The sequence below is a fragment of the Anas acuta genome, chromosome 4 (genome assembly GCF_963932015.1).
Source record: "Anas acuta chromosome 4, bAnaAcu1.1, whole genome shotgun sequence".
Taxonomy (NCBI): domain Eukaryota; kingdom Metazoa; phylum Chordata; class Aves; order Anseriformes; family Anatidae; genus Anas; species Anas acuta.
This window is the reverse complement of record NC_088982.1, coordinates 2,284,785-2,301,402: the sequence shown is the minus strand read 5'-3', so window position 1 is coordinate 2,301,402 and position 16,618 is coordinate 2,284,785. Positions and strand designations below refer to the sequence as shown.

Below are 16,618 nucleotides of genomic sequence, written 5' to 3'. Positions count from 1 at the left end.
AACATCAGATGGAGCCTGCCTGGGATCTGTCCCCAAAAAGTGACCACAAAAACACCCGGTAAAACCTTCTCCTAATGAATTATTTCCAGTTAACTAGTGCTGGGAGCCTCGCGTTGGTTTCTGGTACAAAATGAGGTACTTGGGGAAAACTTTCGCCGTTTCCATGCGCGCGGTAAATATTTGGAAGGGGCCTATCAGGAGATCAGCACAAACAGCTGCTAAGCCCGCCTCGTATCGGGGGAATATTCGGCTGATAATTGAGCTGAGATTTTACTGGATTTAGATTTGAAGGCTGCGAAGTTTGCGGCAGAACAGACCCCGATTTTAGCTGATAAGGAGGAGTTTGCTGGAGGGAAACAGTGCAAAGCTCCCTACAGAAGGCTTTTAAATCTCCTTTTTTCCCTCTAGTGCCGGCAACTGTCTCTTCTGATAATAGCAGCAGCTTCCCAAAAACGTTATAGGGGACCTGTTTGCATTCCTTTATGCCCAACTGTGGTTTTGCGTGTCTTGTGTTTGCGATCTTCATCTGCCTGTCCTCCTTCCTTCTCTTATTGCACTTTTTCACGTGCAAAAACCAGCCCGGTGGTCGAAAAGAACAAGCAGAAGAATCCTGCCTCTTCACCCGTACAAAACCAAAATAAATACCCGCTATTTGCCGTGTGTTTTGCCCAGATTTGATCCCTGTGGCCTCGTCCATCCCATCCCCTCCCTGAGGCATCAGCAGGGAGCTGGCAAAGAACAGCAAGCGGCCTGAAACGTGCAGGGAAACGCTCACAGCTCTGACACCAGGCTTTTGTCATTTCAGGGTGACTGCTTTTGAAATACAAACTTGCCTATCGAAATCCTTTCCCTCACTCGGAGCTTTTGCCAGTTCGACAGCATGCACTTTAAAATAGAAAAGAGTTGTTCAAGGCAATGGGAGCGACCTCCGGGCCCCATTACGCTGGGCTGCCGCGTCTGTGCTCCCAGGTATCGGGAGCACAGGATGCTCGGGTGGGTGTTTTCAATTTCAGGCTGTTAGCATTCATCTCAAAGGCTCGAATATGACTTTTATTTAGTTCCTCGCACACAGGAACCCAGTGGCGTGGCAGAGCGGTGAGCGATTCCTTCCCCAGCCCCCGTGTCACTTCCAAGGTAGATATCAGGGACAAAGTAAATATAAATTTTTAATCTAGACTCATTTGCTGCAAATTGTTGCTGGAAGTTCATTCGTCTCTATCTTGGAAGACATACATATTACCCCGAGAATATGATTTTTAAAACTTAATACTCTATTTTTTATCGAAAATTGCTTGTAACTTCTTTTACAAATGTTCAGGCGGCTTTTAATGGCACAATTTAAAAACTTGCAAATGGAATTTGACCCTTTTCCTACAGAGTGAAATCATCTGAAGAAGCGAAATCAAATAATAAAGTTAAACTGTTTCAATAATGGTCCTCTCCTCTTCCCCCACCGTAAGACTTTTGCTTTATTTTAATTTCCTCGCTGGAAATTGAAAACCATGTAAGAGTGATTTGATCAAACCGCGGAAATATGTTTTCTTGTTAAGGAAAAAAACGTCCCCACAGTATTTTTATACATTTGGAGAAACAATATGCTGGCAGTGTATTACAGAACCTAAAGAAATTTGACGCCGTGGTTTTTTTTTTAAATTGCACAGCCTATTTATTGTTCTAGCCGTTAGTTTTGTGTGACATATTATTAACCTTTAGAATTTGTCAAATATAAGCAGCATAAATAGAAATAATGACACGAAATAATAATAAAAATAAAAGAGGTGGGTTTTTTTTAGGTGGAACGTTGTACAATGGAACTTGATTGTGAAAAGCGTTTGGCTGTGAAATTGTCTCCCAAGGGAGCTGGCGGCGCGCTTCACACCTGGGTCACTTAGAAATAGCCCCGACAAAAGGCCTGGAAAAAGCACCGTTGGTGTAGGGACACGCTGCTGGAGAAGGCAGCCTAATTAGACGACCTAATGGCTCTCTTACAGCTTTTAACTTCTGTAATTGTTTAAGCTCTGCGCATATTAAGTATACATCAAAACTCGTAAACAACCGAAATCGCTTGGGTTTTTTAGTGGTGCCTTTGGCCAGTAAAGTCATCGAGGGAAAATTGCTGCCCCCAGAAACAATGGGGTCGTGTCACTGCTTAGTAAAATACCATTAGCTTTGGGTTTTGGTCCAAAATAGGGTAGTCCCTGTTTGCAGGCACTGCCCAGTGCAAAACTTGGCATAGAGCTTTCTGGTTAAGAAACGGCTGCTGCAGCACACCTTGCTGCCTCTTAAAGGGTGTTTAAATCTCTGTGTCGGGCTGAAAGCTCTTTGCTGCATTTTTGGTCTTTGTTTGACGCTTGCAGTATCCCAATTCCTAGTTTTTTTTCACCGTTTTTGTTGATTGTAGCTCTGCTGGCGTGGAAGAGCAGTCCAAGTCCACTGCAGGAGAAGGGCTCAGGCCGCCAGCTGCACAAAGGGGTCACGCAACCACAGCACTGCTTTAAGGACAGGAGGTAGCTTTAGGGCAAGATAAACCAGGAGACTGCTCCTAGCACAGATCAGCACCAGGTCAGCACTACGTCCCTTCACTGCCCTCCCATCGTGACCAGAAGTCTCCTGGCTGCACATTTCTTGGTGCTGCTGAGCCCAGGAGCTGGCTGCAAGCTCGTTGTGCTCAAGCCGAGGGCACGGCTGCTTTCTGCCGGGCTGTCAGATGGCAATTTGGCTGTCCAAATCGACCCGTGCCAGCCAAGGTGAGATCTTTTTTACCCCCTTAGCTGCCTCTCCGGCCACATTCTCAGCAGCTGGGCTCGCCTCTCCCCTCTGTGCCCCCTCCCGGGCAGGATGCTGCTGTTCAGGCGCTGCGCGAAGCACTCAGCGTGTGCCAAGTGTCTGAGGGATGCACCTGATTTGCATAGATTTGAATAATGTGTGCTTTATTGTGCCATTAAGCCTTCAATAAAAAGGAATTGCTTTATATAATTCAACAATGGGTTTATCAAAACACTCTAGATGAAAGTCTCTGGCAGAGGCTGGTTTTAACCATCTGATGAAAGGTGTTACAAACTTCGGAGATCTGCTTTTTTTTTTTTAAGTGGGCCATTAAAAGCCACCTGTCAGACTGAAGCACGAGCATTTCCAATGACCTGATCTCTGGTTCCCAAACCCGCTCCAAACCTCCTTGTGGAAAAGCAGCTTCGGTCTTCAACGAGAGTGCTCAGCAGCCAGGCAGGAGGGAGACAGGCTGAGGAGGAGAAGGAGATGGGAGATCTTGGGTCTCCCCACAAAAATACAGCTCGAGGAAGGCAGCCAGCCCTTCCCTTGCTGCTCTGTGCCATGGTGACATGTGCATAGGTCGTGTAAAATCACGAGCAAGCTCGAGGCAAGGCCAGCTGTGGGTTACATCTTCAAGCAAGATAACCACGAAGTTGCTGGTTGAATTATCCACATGTTCTCCTCTGTGTCTGCAGAATACAGTCCCCAGGCTCCAGCTCTGGGTTGTCGTGCATCTCGCAGAGGGCATGGGATGCCCTTCACTCCCGACTGACCTCACATCGAATTCTCCATCCCCCTCACTTGGCGCCTGAGTCATTTCATCAGGCTGAGCTTCGTCTTTGGGCTGGGCACGCGGGGATGAGATGCGCCCGGAGTCACGGTTCAAAAAGCAGGTGCCCCAACTGCTGCTGTCAAAAACAAATCCACGGGGCTTCGTTCCTCGTGCTGCTTTTGCAGTTCCTAACTGCAGCTCGTCTCGGGGAAACAGTTGGGTTTGACGGACACGAGACTGTTTTTTCCTTGTAGATTTAAGACCGGGATTAGCTGCAACAAGATAATCTTGTTCTTAGCGTATTCCTTTCAAATTAGCTCGCGACAGATTCTGGATGCATCATTCTATAAAGTGTAGGTCCTCGCTTTGCATGATAAATAGAAACAGGGCCCTGCAGGCGGTGAAATACTAAACAATTCCTTTACCTCTGCCCCCAGCTATCCTTGGTACTGCAGCTAGATTAAAAATACGTGGCAGGATGAGGGTCGGAGGCAAGTAACAGGGTTTTATTTAGGTTTCTGTGTGGCTGGGGTCTGCTGTCACTTGCTTGGGGACAGCACCAGCCACCCGGGCTGGGCTCTTCCAGCACCAGTGACACGTGTGGGAGCTTTTCGTGGTTCAGGCTGGGACCGGGGGAACAGATAGGAGGGAGGCGTGTGACCTTGAGGAATGAAATAAAACTAAAAATCCCATGGAACAAAGAAAGATCATGCCCGTGGGGACTCGTAATGAAAGTTTCTGCTGCACGCTGCGGGTTCATTAGTTGGAAAGGGCAGAGGAGGAGAAAGGATCCTGCTTGGGGCTGAGACGAGCTAAATTACCCTCCAAGCCCCTTCAGCTCTGTGACTAAGAGCTGCATAATAAACTTTATATTCCCTTTCTTACCTGTTTAGCATGTTCAGGAGGCTCAGGATGCTTTGATGCCATTGCAGGGGCCTGAAATGCCTCTCAGGTCACCCGCGGTCCAAAGAGCAGAGGAGGGAGCGGAGAGGGGCTGTTGGGAGAGCTGGAGAAGGGAATATTTGTGTTCAGAGAAGAGATTCAGAGCATCCCTCATTCAGATGAGCCCAACGAGGGCCGAGATGTGCAGCAGGAGAAGGCACAGGGAGCGCGTGGAGGACGTGAGCTGGCGGATCGATGCAGGTGGGAAGGAATTTAGGGTAGAGGAAAGTCTTTGGTGTCCGAGCAGCGGGGACCAGGAGCAGAAAATCCCCAGAAAGGTCTCCAGAGGTGATGGCAGAGGCAGGAGTGACTGCTTCTGAAGCAGAGCATTGCACCGTGATAGCGAGGGGCTGCATGCAGAGAACCCAAGAGGCTCTCGAAGCCCCTGTCGCCCACGTTGGCTGGAGGATGATGAGCACGAGCGTGTTTGAAGCAGAGCCGCGCTCTGCAATTCGAGCAGGGGAAGCAGCAGAGCTGCAGACGCGTCCTGATTAATCCAGCAGGACTTAAAAGCAAATACATTAAAAAGAGATTAGAGCAGATGATCTCTTCTTGGCTTCTTCAGTTCTTCCGTCGTACTTTTCCTCCCACCACCGCTTCGCTGCTGGCTTACTCCCTCGGTCTCTGCAGCTCACCCTGAGCACGAGGACTCCCTATATCACCCCAACCCTACAACCCCACGTTGGCACAGCACGGAAAGGAAGGTGCACGATCCCTCTGGATGAAAATAAACTTTGTGCTCGGATCCTGCTCCCCCACCAGAAGCCTCTGCGCTGCGTTTCCGCAGTTGCCTTCCCTGTGCTCTCTCCATTACCCCTGGTAATTGAGTCGCCCGTGGGATATAGCACCAGGATATGCTTGGATGCTTCACGGGGAAGGCGTTTTGTGGAGCTGGATCCCTTTGCTGGGGGTGGGGAGGAGATGTGGAAATCTGCAGTCCTAAACAAGGCAGGCTGCAGCTTACCGTCTTGGTCTGTAGCACAGGTATTTGTCTACCTTGCACGGACCAACTAATCGTTGTTGCAATCATTATGGTAAATATGAGATATGAAAACAGTTTTATGTTTCATTTCGCTTGCTGTCATCTTTTTTTTTTTTTCCTTCTTTTCTTTATAGCACAGCAGTAATTTAATTGCATCGTTTGACTCCTGTTCCCTTTTTTCAATGTCTCGGATCGTATCGAGTTTCTGTTGAGCATTTAAGTACAGTAGTACAACCTAATGCCTAATGAAAAAAGCAATAATTATTTCATTAATACCAGGCTAGAGTTTACCTTGTCCATACTAAAAAAGAAATCAGCTCTCACTGCGTGTATCAGGTAAAATAGTGGTTCTCAGCTTTTTTTTCCTTGGGAAACAAAAGGAAGCAGTCTCTTGATCCTGCGCTTCCAGGCTCAAACTTACACTCTCAGATCACTGCTGGGACATCCTGATCTCACAGAAATGTGGGTGGGATGTGCCTGACTTAGGTAAAACCATATTTTAGTTTCTGGGCTGTGCTGTTGCATTTTGTGTTCTCTAATACCGGAGAGCAGAGCGTGTAGTGGGAGCATCCACAACGCTGCTCCTCTGGCATGGGAGAGGGCTGCTGTATCGATTCACATTTTATCTGCAAATTATTTTCATGCTCGTGTTTGCAACGTAAGTGTTCAAAAAAACCACATTCGTGTTCAAAAAGGGTCATGTTCAAATAGGGTTTAGGAATAGGTAGCCACTCCTGGTGCAGCTGCTCACTGAAACCAGATCCAGAGGCAGGAACTTTGCAGTCCAGAAAGGCAAGACCGTGAGGACAGCGTAAAGCAAGCAGAAAGGAGGCAGTGTTTGGGGACTCGGTGGTGTTCCTGTGTTGATGCAGGCAGGGCCGTGGTGTTGTGACACGGAGCTGAGCTCTGGAAATGGATGCTGAACTCCCGAGTCCCGGCGTGCTGCTTGTTGTGATAGTGCTGCTGATGGGTTTGGAGCTTAATCCCATTGTTTGCCGTAAACTGCTCCTTGGTTATTGAATTTAGGGAGAAATACAAGCCTGGCGCAGCGCTTGACTTCTTAATAGCTGGATTTTATTAAGTAAATGTGTTTTTTATGACAACTAGGGCTTTGATTGTTAGCAACGTTGGGTTTAGCTTTGCTAGCTGCACGCTGGAAGCTGGCCAAGCGCAGAAATACGGTTCGTGCCCTGGAGCTTGTGCGATCCGAAAAAAAAAAAAGATGACACTGGGGGATGAGGGAGGGTGCAACACACCGTGTAACATCAGCTTCTCCTCTTCCTTCCCTCCCCGCAGACTGTGCCGAAACCCATAGCGCTGGAGCCCTGCTTTGGGAACAAAGCTGCCGTTCTCTCCGTGTTCGTGAGGTTGCCTCGAGGACTTGGCGGTATACCACCACCAGGACAGTCAGGTGAGGAACACCTTGTCTCGGCTACCTTGGTATTAACTTCTGGGCTCCTTCCCCAGCCTCAGCGATTCGTTCACCTTGGGGTTTCAGACTTGGTCCTGCAGTAATTGCTGTGTCCGTACTGCAGCTGGTGTGGATGTGCTCAAGTGATTTGAAGCTGGCTGGCTTGGCCCCTGCTAGCTTCCTACCTCAGGTTTGATTCAATTTCTCGGGTCAGTTGGTGGATGAACACCTGATATTTGGATTACACTTTAATTTACAGCTGGGAAAAAAAGTGCAAACTGTTACGGACAGGTTTGCGGGAGATACTTATGAAAATAACTCATCTCCTAGCCTGTTGACTCCATTCCCTGCTCCATCCAGAGAGGGACATCAGGTCCTTGCAAATCATCCATGTCCTGCTTTTAGGAGCTCCAGACAGTGAGGTTTTCTCCATCCAGCTTAAGGTCTCCTTGGTCCAAGCCCCTCTTCAGTTAAACCTCACTGCACAGAGCTGAGACTTATTCTGCTGGGCAGCTGGTGATTTAACTGGGGTTTCTCCAGTGCCCGAAGAGCAAGGTAATCTAAAATTTTTAAGTAGAGGACATTAAAAAGTTGCTCATTGGCTTTGGGACGGGATGGTTTGGCTGTGAGCTAGTGGTTTATCCGTGGATATGGTGGGAGGAGGTTGCAGAGAAGAGGAATGTCTGGGAAGTGCAGTGAAACCTCCGTGCACAGGTGCTTTGAGCATTTATTCTAGCACACTTACTGGTGCAGAGAAAGACTCCTCCCTTTGATATCATGGGTGTCTTATCCATTAATACCCACGCATCTTATTTCCAGCTTCTTCTACTGCAGTTGCTTTCAATAAAACGTGCAGTATTTAAAAGCTTACTTCAGAGTAGCCTCTAGAGTTTAATCTCTCAGCCCGAATGCTTTTCTAGTTTGCTTTTCTTAAGAACAATTCAAAAAATAATATTCATCTCGTGGCTCGGAGGGTTTTTCTCAGCTGCGGTGAAAGAATTTGTTTCTGTGACTGTTTTGTTCTGTTGCCTCAGGTCTCGCTGTGGCCAGCGCACTGGTGGACATTTCACAACAGATGCCAATTGCCTACAAAGAGAAATCGGGTGCAATACGAAATCGGAAACAGCAGCCCCCTGCACAGCCAGGAACCTGTATTTGATGCATGGACATCAGAAACTGTATGGGGTTTTACATAAAACGGAGAAGTAACACCTAGGAGGAGGAAGATTTTCAAGTTGTGTCACAAGAGACTAGAAGCACTCAGAAAAACACAGCTTCCTTGAACCCAGCCTTTTCTCTCATCTACGTGATAGTCGGCTTTCTTTGACAACTGCTCCACTTAAGTTTTTACTGACACGTGGCTTCAGATTGCGCCTTTGTTCTCTTCGAGTTTAAAGTAAAATAATTTTATTGCAGGTCCAGAAACATCCGTTCCCCACCGTTCATGGTCAGTGTAAATAGAACAGTAGTACAATGAATGACACTCAGGTTTATACATGGAAAGTGCTTTGTAGTTCATGTATTTATCAAACTGTACAAAACAAAAAAAAAAAGATGCAGTGTTTATAGGTGTCAGCTCTCAACACATAAACACTACAATTAGTCTTCAAGGCATCTTCATCCTTTTCATTTGATATATATATATGTTTATTCCCGCGTTATTTAAGTGGAACTCTCTTCCAGATACAATTTTTTTGTAGTAATTATGGTCCACAATGTCAGGAAGGCAAGAGCTAGGGTGGTTTAAAGGGTGATGTCGTGTGTTGCTCAGACCACGTGCAATACTTGGAGGAGCTGAGTGTTGCTGTTTGAAGGACTCAGTGTTTACATAGTCTTAACCTACTTGGAGTACACCACACACAAGTGCCTAGACTTGAACAGATCTAGGGAGTGAGGAGACTACTACACGCATTTCTTTTTAACATAATTATGTTCCTTTTAAATATATATATACAGAGAGAGAGAGAATGTCACTCAAGGCAATCTGTGATCTTTATAATATATCACGTGCAGTCAGGGGAAAATAGCATTTTCCTGACCCACCAACTACTCAGCCAGATGGAAATATCTGGAGGGAAAGCAGAGTTTCAGTATCTCAGAAGAAAACTCCTGGCTTCATCGGCGCATTTAATAGAAGCAGCTTGTGTTCTAGGTCAGATACGTTACATTTCTTCTGTGTTTCTTTGCCCATTTGGCCTCTTTCCCTCCCCTTTCCCTCAGGCCATTTTTCTGGACAAGAGCCGAGCTGTGCTGGTGCACGGAGGCGCTGCTCCTTGGCAGCAAGACTTGTCCCATCTCCTTACTGGGTGTAAAAAGCAACACTCCGGGTGCGAGGTCATTTGAGGACAAGGAAAAAAGAAAAAACTTAGGCAGAGCAGCTTCATTTGGCCACAGGTTTGGATTTTCCGTGATTAAATGATGTTCCCCGTGTGGGTTGAGTGTTCGGATCAGGTCTTAGATGCTGAAGACGGTGGCTTGTTGGTGTAAGGAAGGGATTTGGAAAGAGCTAGAAAAAAAAGGCTTGGCTTTTGGAGGATGTGTCAAACCGTCTGGCCCTTTTTAAAGCAAATTAGTTAGGATTGTGTTTGGAGGTTCGAGGTGGGGCTGTACCAGTCTGTGCGTGCTGCTGCACAACGCCTCCATTGATGGTGGATCCAGTGGATCACGACGGGTGCATGTGGTGCAGTGCCGGGACCACGCCAAGTGGTGGTGGAGGAGATATGATGGTGATGTGCCAAACGAGGCACAAAATCATAACTTAATCACTTTATGTGTGGTTCCATTTGGATTGCTGGTTTCTTAGGAGGACATCTGGAATTTATGCAAGGGAGAAGCAACAAACCAGGGGGACTGAAGGGAGCTGCTGTCCAATCTTCTGGTCCGGTAGCACCCTTTCCCCAGACACAACCCGAGTAACTGCATCTTTTTTTGTGCACGTTTTGGTAATCCATCCATCACATATCAGCCACTTGTTCCTTTTTGTTAGTACGTGTTTCGAAGAACCTTTTTGGAGCGCGGCATTGCAATAAAGATGTGAGCTGCTGTGTGTGTCCAGGCGGTGGTGACGGGGGACAGCAATCTCGGTGGATTTTGCTGCTGAGCTGGTGTGTCATTTACCAAATCCAACAGAACTGCAGAAAAAAATAAGGTGGAGAAATGCATAGATACATATATTTGTATATATATGTTTGTATGTATATTCCCCAATCTGCTTCTATACCAGAAGTATAAACTCCCTCTGGGGAAAAGAAATCGAGGTGGGGGGAAAGGGATGAGCGATGTCTTTCAGAATGAAGGGTTTTAGGCAATTTAGTTGTAGCTGATGCACAGATTACCTCAGACAGATTCATCTCCTGCACATATTTTGTGACTTTCTATGTGTATAGGGCTAACCTGGAGTAGACTGTACCAGAGAAATAATACTGGACTACAATTCCTCCCCTGCTCTAACTGCTTGTGCTTTCAGTTGTGCTGCGCAGCCTCATGCTCAAAAACATCTTCTCCTGCTTCTCCGGCCCTTTTGGGGTGGAGATCTGCCAACCCAAATTAAGAAAACTCTCGTGCTTAAGTCTCTGTATTCGGGACAGCAGTTCAGCAGTGCTTAAAGCTGTTGCTTTCCTGGAAGGAAACGGCTTTCTGAACAACAGGCCTGGGAGGGTGATGTATTTGCACGTTACCAAAAGGACAGAGATGATTTTCCCCCAGAGCGAGCTGGGTGGTTTGGTCTCAAAAGGAGGAACGTGCCCAGAAGTGAGGTGTCAGGTATTCAAAAAAACGAGCAAAAACGATCAAACTTTGATGATTAGCAGAACCAAAAAAAAAAAAAATGTAAATAGAGGAACGAGATTTATTTATATAAATCAAACAAAACGGCTCCTTTTGGATGTAGCTCTGCTCTGCATCTTATCTCCATACTGATGAGGGAAAAAGAGAACTCTCATACATATCTCTGCTGCAAACAGTTTCATCCCAGCTTGAAGGTAAAATAGAGATGAGGATGGGAACGGATGGGGGGAAGGACTGCTGGTGGTTTATCACCGGGCCAATATCAGAAGTGAAGGATTTGTGGGGTTGTTTCCCTTGGAGGTGAGGGGGGAAAAAGAGCAACCTGATTTCATGGGAGAATCTGTAAATAAATGAAAAATAACACACCAATTTTGCACTTGTACATAAACTATACAGTAGTGTGCAGAACGTCGAAAGATTTAAAGTGTATATAAACCAGAAAAAAAAATATTGAATGTATTTTTGATGCATTTTAAATGATGTATGAGTTTTGTCTTAATAACTTCTTCATATGACGAGCATTAGATAACTTTCCAGAGCTTTAAAGAAACATCAAATTATCGTCCTGATATCTTGCGGTGTAAAGCAGGGAGGCATAACTTGACTTTATGTATTCAAATGCGTTTCACTTAAATGTGTAAGCAAAGTAAAACAAGGCTCTTCTGTTTGAAAGGGAAAGAACCAACGCTTGAAGACAGGTAATAAATGTACTTAAAGTAGTCGTTACCTGGAGGATTAAGTCAGCAGTTTAAGCCTCTCCTATTAAGATTGTGCCAGTGATTTCCATTCAAAATCACTATTTTCAAGCGTTTATAACTGGCTGAAATTCAGCATTCAAGGTCTCAGCCCTTATTTTTTGATAGTAGCCTTTACAAAACTCAAGAAGAAATGTTGCGGCCCTCTTATTCTAGAAAGCAACAGTGCCACTGGATCTAAAAAAAATAAATAAGTTTTTGCTTCGCCATTGCCCATTTTTTAGCCCAAAATTTTCTCTGGACTGTTGTAGGATGAGCGATAGGAGACCCTTTCCATGATAGGGGTCAAGATGTTGGATACAGGAAGATTTGTGGGACACAGCTTCTGAGTTGTTGCCACTCTCATGGGGCTTAAAATGTGCTGTATTGAAAATGCCAAAATAAACCTGTATGTGATGGGGTTATGCCTGTGATCAGCACAAAGTTGTAGCATACAATGTCCCCAAATTTGATGGTATGTTGCTGTAAGGGCACGACAGGCTCCACAAAGCCCTTGTTGGTAGATGCAGGCTTCCTTAGGGCTGGTTTGTACACGAAATATTGCCACAAAACATAATTTTCTCGGTGGTAAACCCTTACCAAACCACGTCATCATGGTTTATGGTATGGTTTTAAAACGGCAGCTTGGCTTGCTGGCCCTCAAGTAGCCAAAATGAGCTTTTGGTGAAGTTTTTTGGCTCACCCAGGAGGCCAAAATAAAGCTCGAGGCCTGCCCGTAACTAGGCCGAGGCCCAGCACCGTGGCGCTCAGCCCATCTCCATCCATGACCCCTGCCATGCCAGTGGCTGCTTTTGCTTTTCCACCAAAACCCAAGCTGGGGACAGAGCCACCCCACATGCCCTTGGCCGTGCCCCTTTAAAAACCCTCCTTTTTCCCCAAAATGCGGATTTCTCAGCACTGAGCTTGCGAGGAAGCAAAGACCGGGCCCTGCGTGCCGGGAGCAACTTTTAAAGCAATCCAATCAATAATATAACCCGTGGACTTTTATTTTCCCTCGCCATCTCCTGGAGTGCCACAGGGGCAGGTGGGGAAGGGATTGAGCCTTTGGGGATTTCGGAGCCCCCCAAGCTTAGAAGTGAGGGCAGGGGGAGCAAAGGGAAGGGAGGTGCAGGCGTGCGCTCCTCATTTTCAGATACTCTATTGGCAATTTTGGTCAAATTAATGTTTTTTTCCATTGATAGCTGCTTGAACGAGATGAGTAGCCCATGCTGGGGGTGCTGCGTGCTGGTTTTTTTATTTCATCTTGTGCTCCGGGGCAGGTTTGGTTCGGTTTGTATCGCTCCAACACTACGCGTGGACGGCGTTCGTGCGTCTTCCAGGGACCGCAGCTCTCCAGGCGTCCCCTCCATCCCTCCACACCTCTCATCGGCTCCACAAACCTCACCAGAAGGAAGAAAAATCATTGTGGAGGAGCGTAACATAAGTCAGTCCGATTTATTTTTTTTTTTTCTAAAAAAAAAAAAAAAAGGAAAGCAAAAAGAACATAACGACAGGTTTTATATTACTCTGAAATTTGTGCACAATAAATGTCCTTTACACTAGGATCCTTGAATTAATTGTATTCTGGATTTTATTATTTTTTTTGGTCGTTCTGTAATTATTTACAATTCTTATCTGTGTTCGGACTTGAGCTTAGTTTGTTAATATGTATAATTTAGCATTTATTGCATTCATATGTAAATATGAGCAAGTATTGTAAACTATTTCATTGCTGGGGACTGTGGGTGTTATACATACACACATTTAGGACTGCAGTTTTTGGTATAATTTTTTGTATTGTAAAATAACAGCTAATTTAAAGCAGGAACGAGAAAATTATCGGGAGGTCTGTGCATTTTAAATACAAATGTGAAGTACATGTATATAAATAAAAGTAAATAATGCAAATCTTTCCTCTGAAATAAAAAGTAGACGATCTGGTTAAAAACTCCTTTTTGGTTTCTTTTTTTTTTTAAGACGGGGCTGGGGGGATAACTCAAGATTACTTTTTGGGGATGAGTCGCACGTGGTGGAGCTCCAGGTGTTCGTGGCTCTCAAGCGGGCTGTGTTGGTTGTGCCAGGCATAAAATTTGGGAGGAGGGAAGGGAGGACGTGTCCTCCACCGAAGCTGGAGGTCCCCACGGTGCCTTGTGATGTCCCCAAACCATCCCACCTGCTTCTCCGGGCAGGGGGAGAGCCTGGTCCCTTGGGTCCTGGGCTGTCTCCTGAGGGTGGTGGGCAGGGGAAGCGTCCTTCGATGTCCCAGGATGCTGCCTCTTTGAATCAGAAGAGAAAAAATCCAGCATCCCCAAGACTGGATCACCAGGGGGATCTGCTGCCGATTTGGCAACCTCGTTGAATGCCGGATGCCCACAGAAGCGAGGCGACCTCCATTTCTTTTTATGTCGCTCTTCGGCTTCGAAATTAAGCACCGCTGAGACGAAGCGGAGTCGAACCCGGCATTTATGAGCCATGAAGGTTTGCATTCGGCGCCGTCTCCTAAGACCGTTGTGCATCCCGTGGCATTAAGCCCAATTCCCCGAAATTGCCGCCGAGCCGAGCGCGCCGCTCCGAAAGCACAGCGTGCTGCGTCCAGACCTGAAATGAAGCGGGCAGGGGGTAGGGGTTTTAAAGGCAGTTTGAGCTCGTTTCGGACAGCAGGATAAAACGCAAAGGTGTGGTGTGAGATGTTTCAGCCCCGCTCTGATTTTTCTTCTTGCCTTGGAGCAAAGAAAAGGTTGGCAGGGAGGGAAAGGGGCAGCGTGGAGCTGCGTAAGCCCCAGGGATGGTTTTCTGCGCTGCCACGTGCCCTGAGTACAGGGGGAAGGAGTCAGGGAGGCATTTGCTCTGCAGCATTTCTCTCCCAAACACTTCAATATCAATCTTCTGCTCAAAGTGGGGAGGCAATTTTCAGGCTTTTTGTGAAAAGAGACCGATTTTAGCCCCCTGCAGAAAAGCCTGGGCTGGAGGTTGGGTGTCACCACTCCTCACCCAAGGAGGAGACGGGGTTCAGGCAGCTCTTGGGTGGGCTGCATGTTGCTGGTTGGTACAAAAAGCATCTTTTGCTATGGTGGAAGCACAAACATCTGATTTTTCCCCATGAATGGGAAAGGGGGAGGTGTACAAATGAGCCAGAGCACCACAGCTAACGCAGTTCAACATTTGGGCAAAAACACTTTATGGAGGCTTTTGTGTTTCTTCTTGTATTTTTTTCCATTTTTTTTATTATTATTATTATTATTATTTTTGGTTTTGATTCTTATCCGAAGAAAGCAATGAAGCAGGGCGTCAGGTGACAAAAATAATAACGGAGATGTTTTCAGAGGCATAAAAAAGGTGAGGGAGATCTTTTAGTAAGAAGGCCAGTGGGACTGCTGATGGGTCTATGGGTGGTGGTGGAGCTTCAGGACCCTGTGTCACCACCGATGGGCTCCCAGCACTGCTGGGATGGCTGGAGGGGGACAGTGACACCTTCCCGGGCCATGCCTGCACCCATGGGTGCCCTTGGAGGGCTGATTTCCCCTCGGGGACTGCAGAGGCTCAGTGACAAGCTCAGGCTTGGGCATCTGGACTGCGGATGTCTTAGGGGACATCAAACCTGTGCCCAACCCAAAGAGCAGGATCCGATGGTCCCAACCACCTTGGGGCACACGATCTGACCCTTTTTCATTTAATTTCATTTCCCATTTTTCATGTCAGAGCTAATTTTGCGGTGCTTCCCTTTGGCTAACATCCACCATCTCCTCACTCGGCACGGAAAGGCGACATTTTAATAACCAAGGCGAGACGCAGCCACCCCTACCAGCACATTAGCACCGCTTGCATGGAGGCAGAGAACCAGAAATTGTTATTTCTGCCCTAAACTTCCCCTGGCAGTGCTCGTACAACAGCCGGGGGGGTTCATTAGTGCTGTCTGCAGCTGCAGTGTGATGGGGAAGGGGTGGCTGCACCCCCCCGGGTCCCACCCGTGGGTGTCTCTGAACCATTGGGGATGCCCAGGCTCCTCTCTGCCCCATGGGGATCCAGAAGTTATAGGTTATAGGATTTGGGGTTTGTTTTTCTAGAAGTGAGGGAAAAGCACTTCACCTGCTCTTGCTTCAGCATCTGTCCCTGGGCTGTTGTGCCTGGTGGGAGGGAGGGGGGCTTGGTTTGGTTTTGGGCACAGGCAGTGCCCCCAAAACATACCCGACGTGGAGATGGGGATCACAAAAAGCCCCCTCCAGCTCTCAGCGGGGATCCTGCTCCAAAATCTCTTCTCTGCCCCAATGCAGGGCAATTCACTGGTGTGCTTGAGGCAGCTTGAGGGATACTTTACCTGGTCCTGTGCTTCTCAGCCCCAATCACACCAACACCAGCTGCACCAGTGCGTACCCCCAGGTACATGGACATAGCTCACGACTGTGGGCACCCCATGGGCTCCTCCAGCACCAGCTCACAGCACCCAGAGAGGCTGAGGCCACCCATGGGTCCCCCCTGCCCCAGCAGGGTCCCCAACCCCACGTCCCGGCAGAGTTGGGTGCTCAGCACTGGCCCCCGTGGGGTTTTGGTGCTGACCTTGGGCTGAGCAGCAGGGAAAATCCATCAAACCTGCAGCGTTTTCACAGCACATTTCAGGTTCATCCGGCTGGAACTTCCCCAGCGCATTTTCGGTGTGTCTGCAAAACCTCCATGGACCAAACTGGGGTGGGGGGAGAGAAAAGTGGAAGGGGAAGGCTGCTGGGGAGGGATGAGGGGGTGAAAACTGGGGTGGAAGCCTTGAAACAGGCTGCAGTGGGGAGAAGACATGGGGAAATCAGGGTGGGAAGGAAAGAGGGTCCCAAATCCAGCCCTAACCCACAGGCTTTGCTCCCCCCCTGCACTGTCAACAGCTTCATACATGCAGAAAAGCAAAGGGGATTTGGGGGAGGGTAAGGTGCAACGTTTCTGACCTTGATCTCACTTTGTGTTTAGGATCTGACTTGCATTTCACTCGGTATTTTTATGTAAATTTTATATACATTTGTTTTGTAGAATTTTTTTTTCACCTAAAATTGGCAAGAAAACATTCAATTTGCCTCTAATCAATTTCCACGTGATCCCTTTCTTTCTTTTTCTTTCTCTTTTAGATGCCAAAAATAGCTCACAGATGCTGGCGGCACGAACAAACGTCTCCCCGGCCGACGTGAACCGCTGCCCTCCCTTCTCCTCCACCTCCCCTCCTCTTGTTCTGGCACCAGCTTTGA

At 47.3% G+C, this 16,618-nt stretch overlaps 1 protein-coding gene across 1 annotated transcript in view; it reads left to right on the top strand.

Moving 5' to 3' along the window:
- Positions 1-13,347, top strand: part of ATRN (attractin) — a 145,190-nt gene extending 131,843 nt beyond the window's left edge. The window contains exons 28-29 of the mRNA XM_068679533.1: positions 6,762-6,876; positions 7,911-13,347. Of these exons, the coding sequence (XP_068535634.1) occupies positions 6,762-6,876; positions 7,911-8,035 (240 nt within the window). The 3' untranslated portion in view covers positions 8,036-13,347. The remainder of the gene's footprint in view (positions 1-6,761; positions 6,877-7,910) is intronic.
- The last annotated feature ends 3,271 nt before the right edge of the window (positions 13,348-16,618 follow it).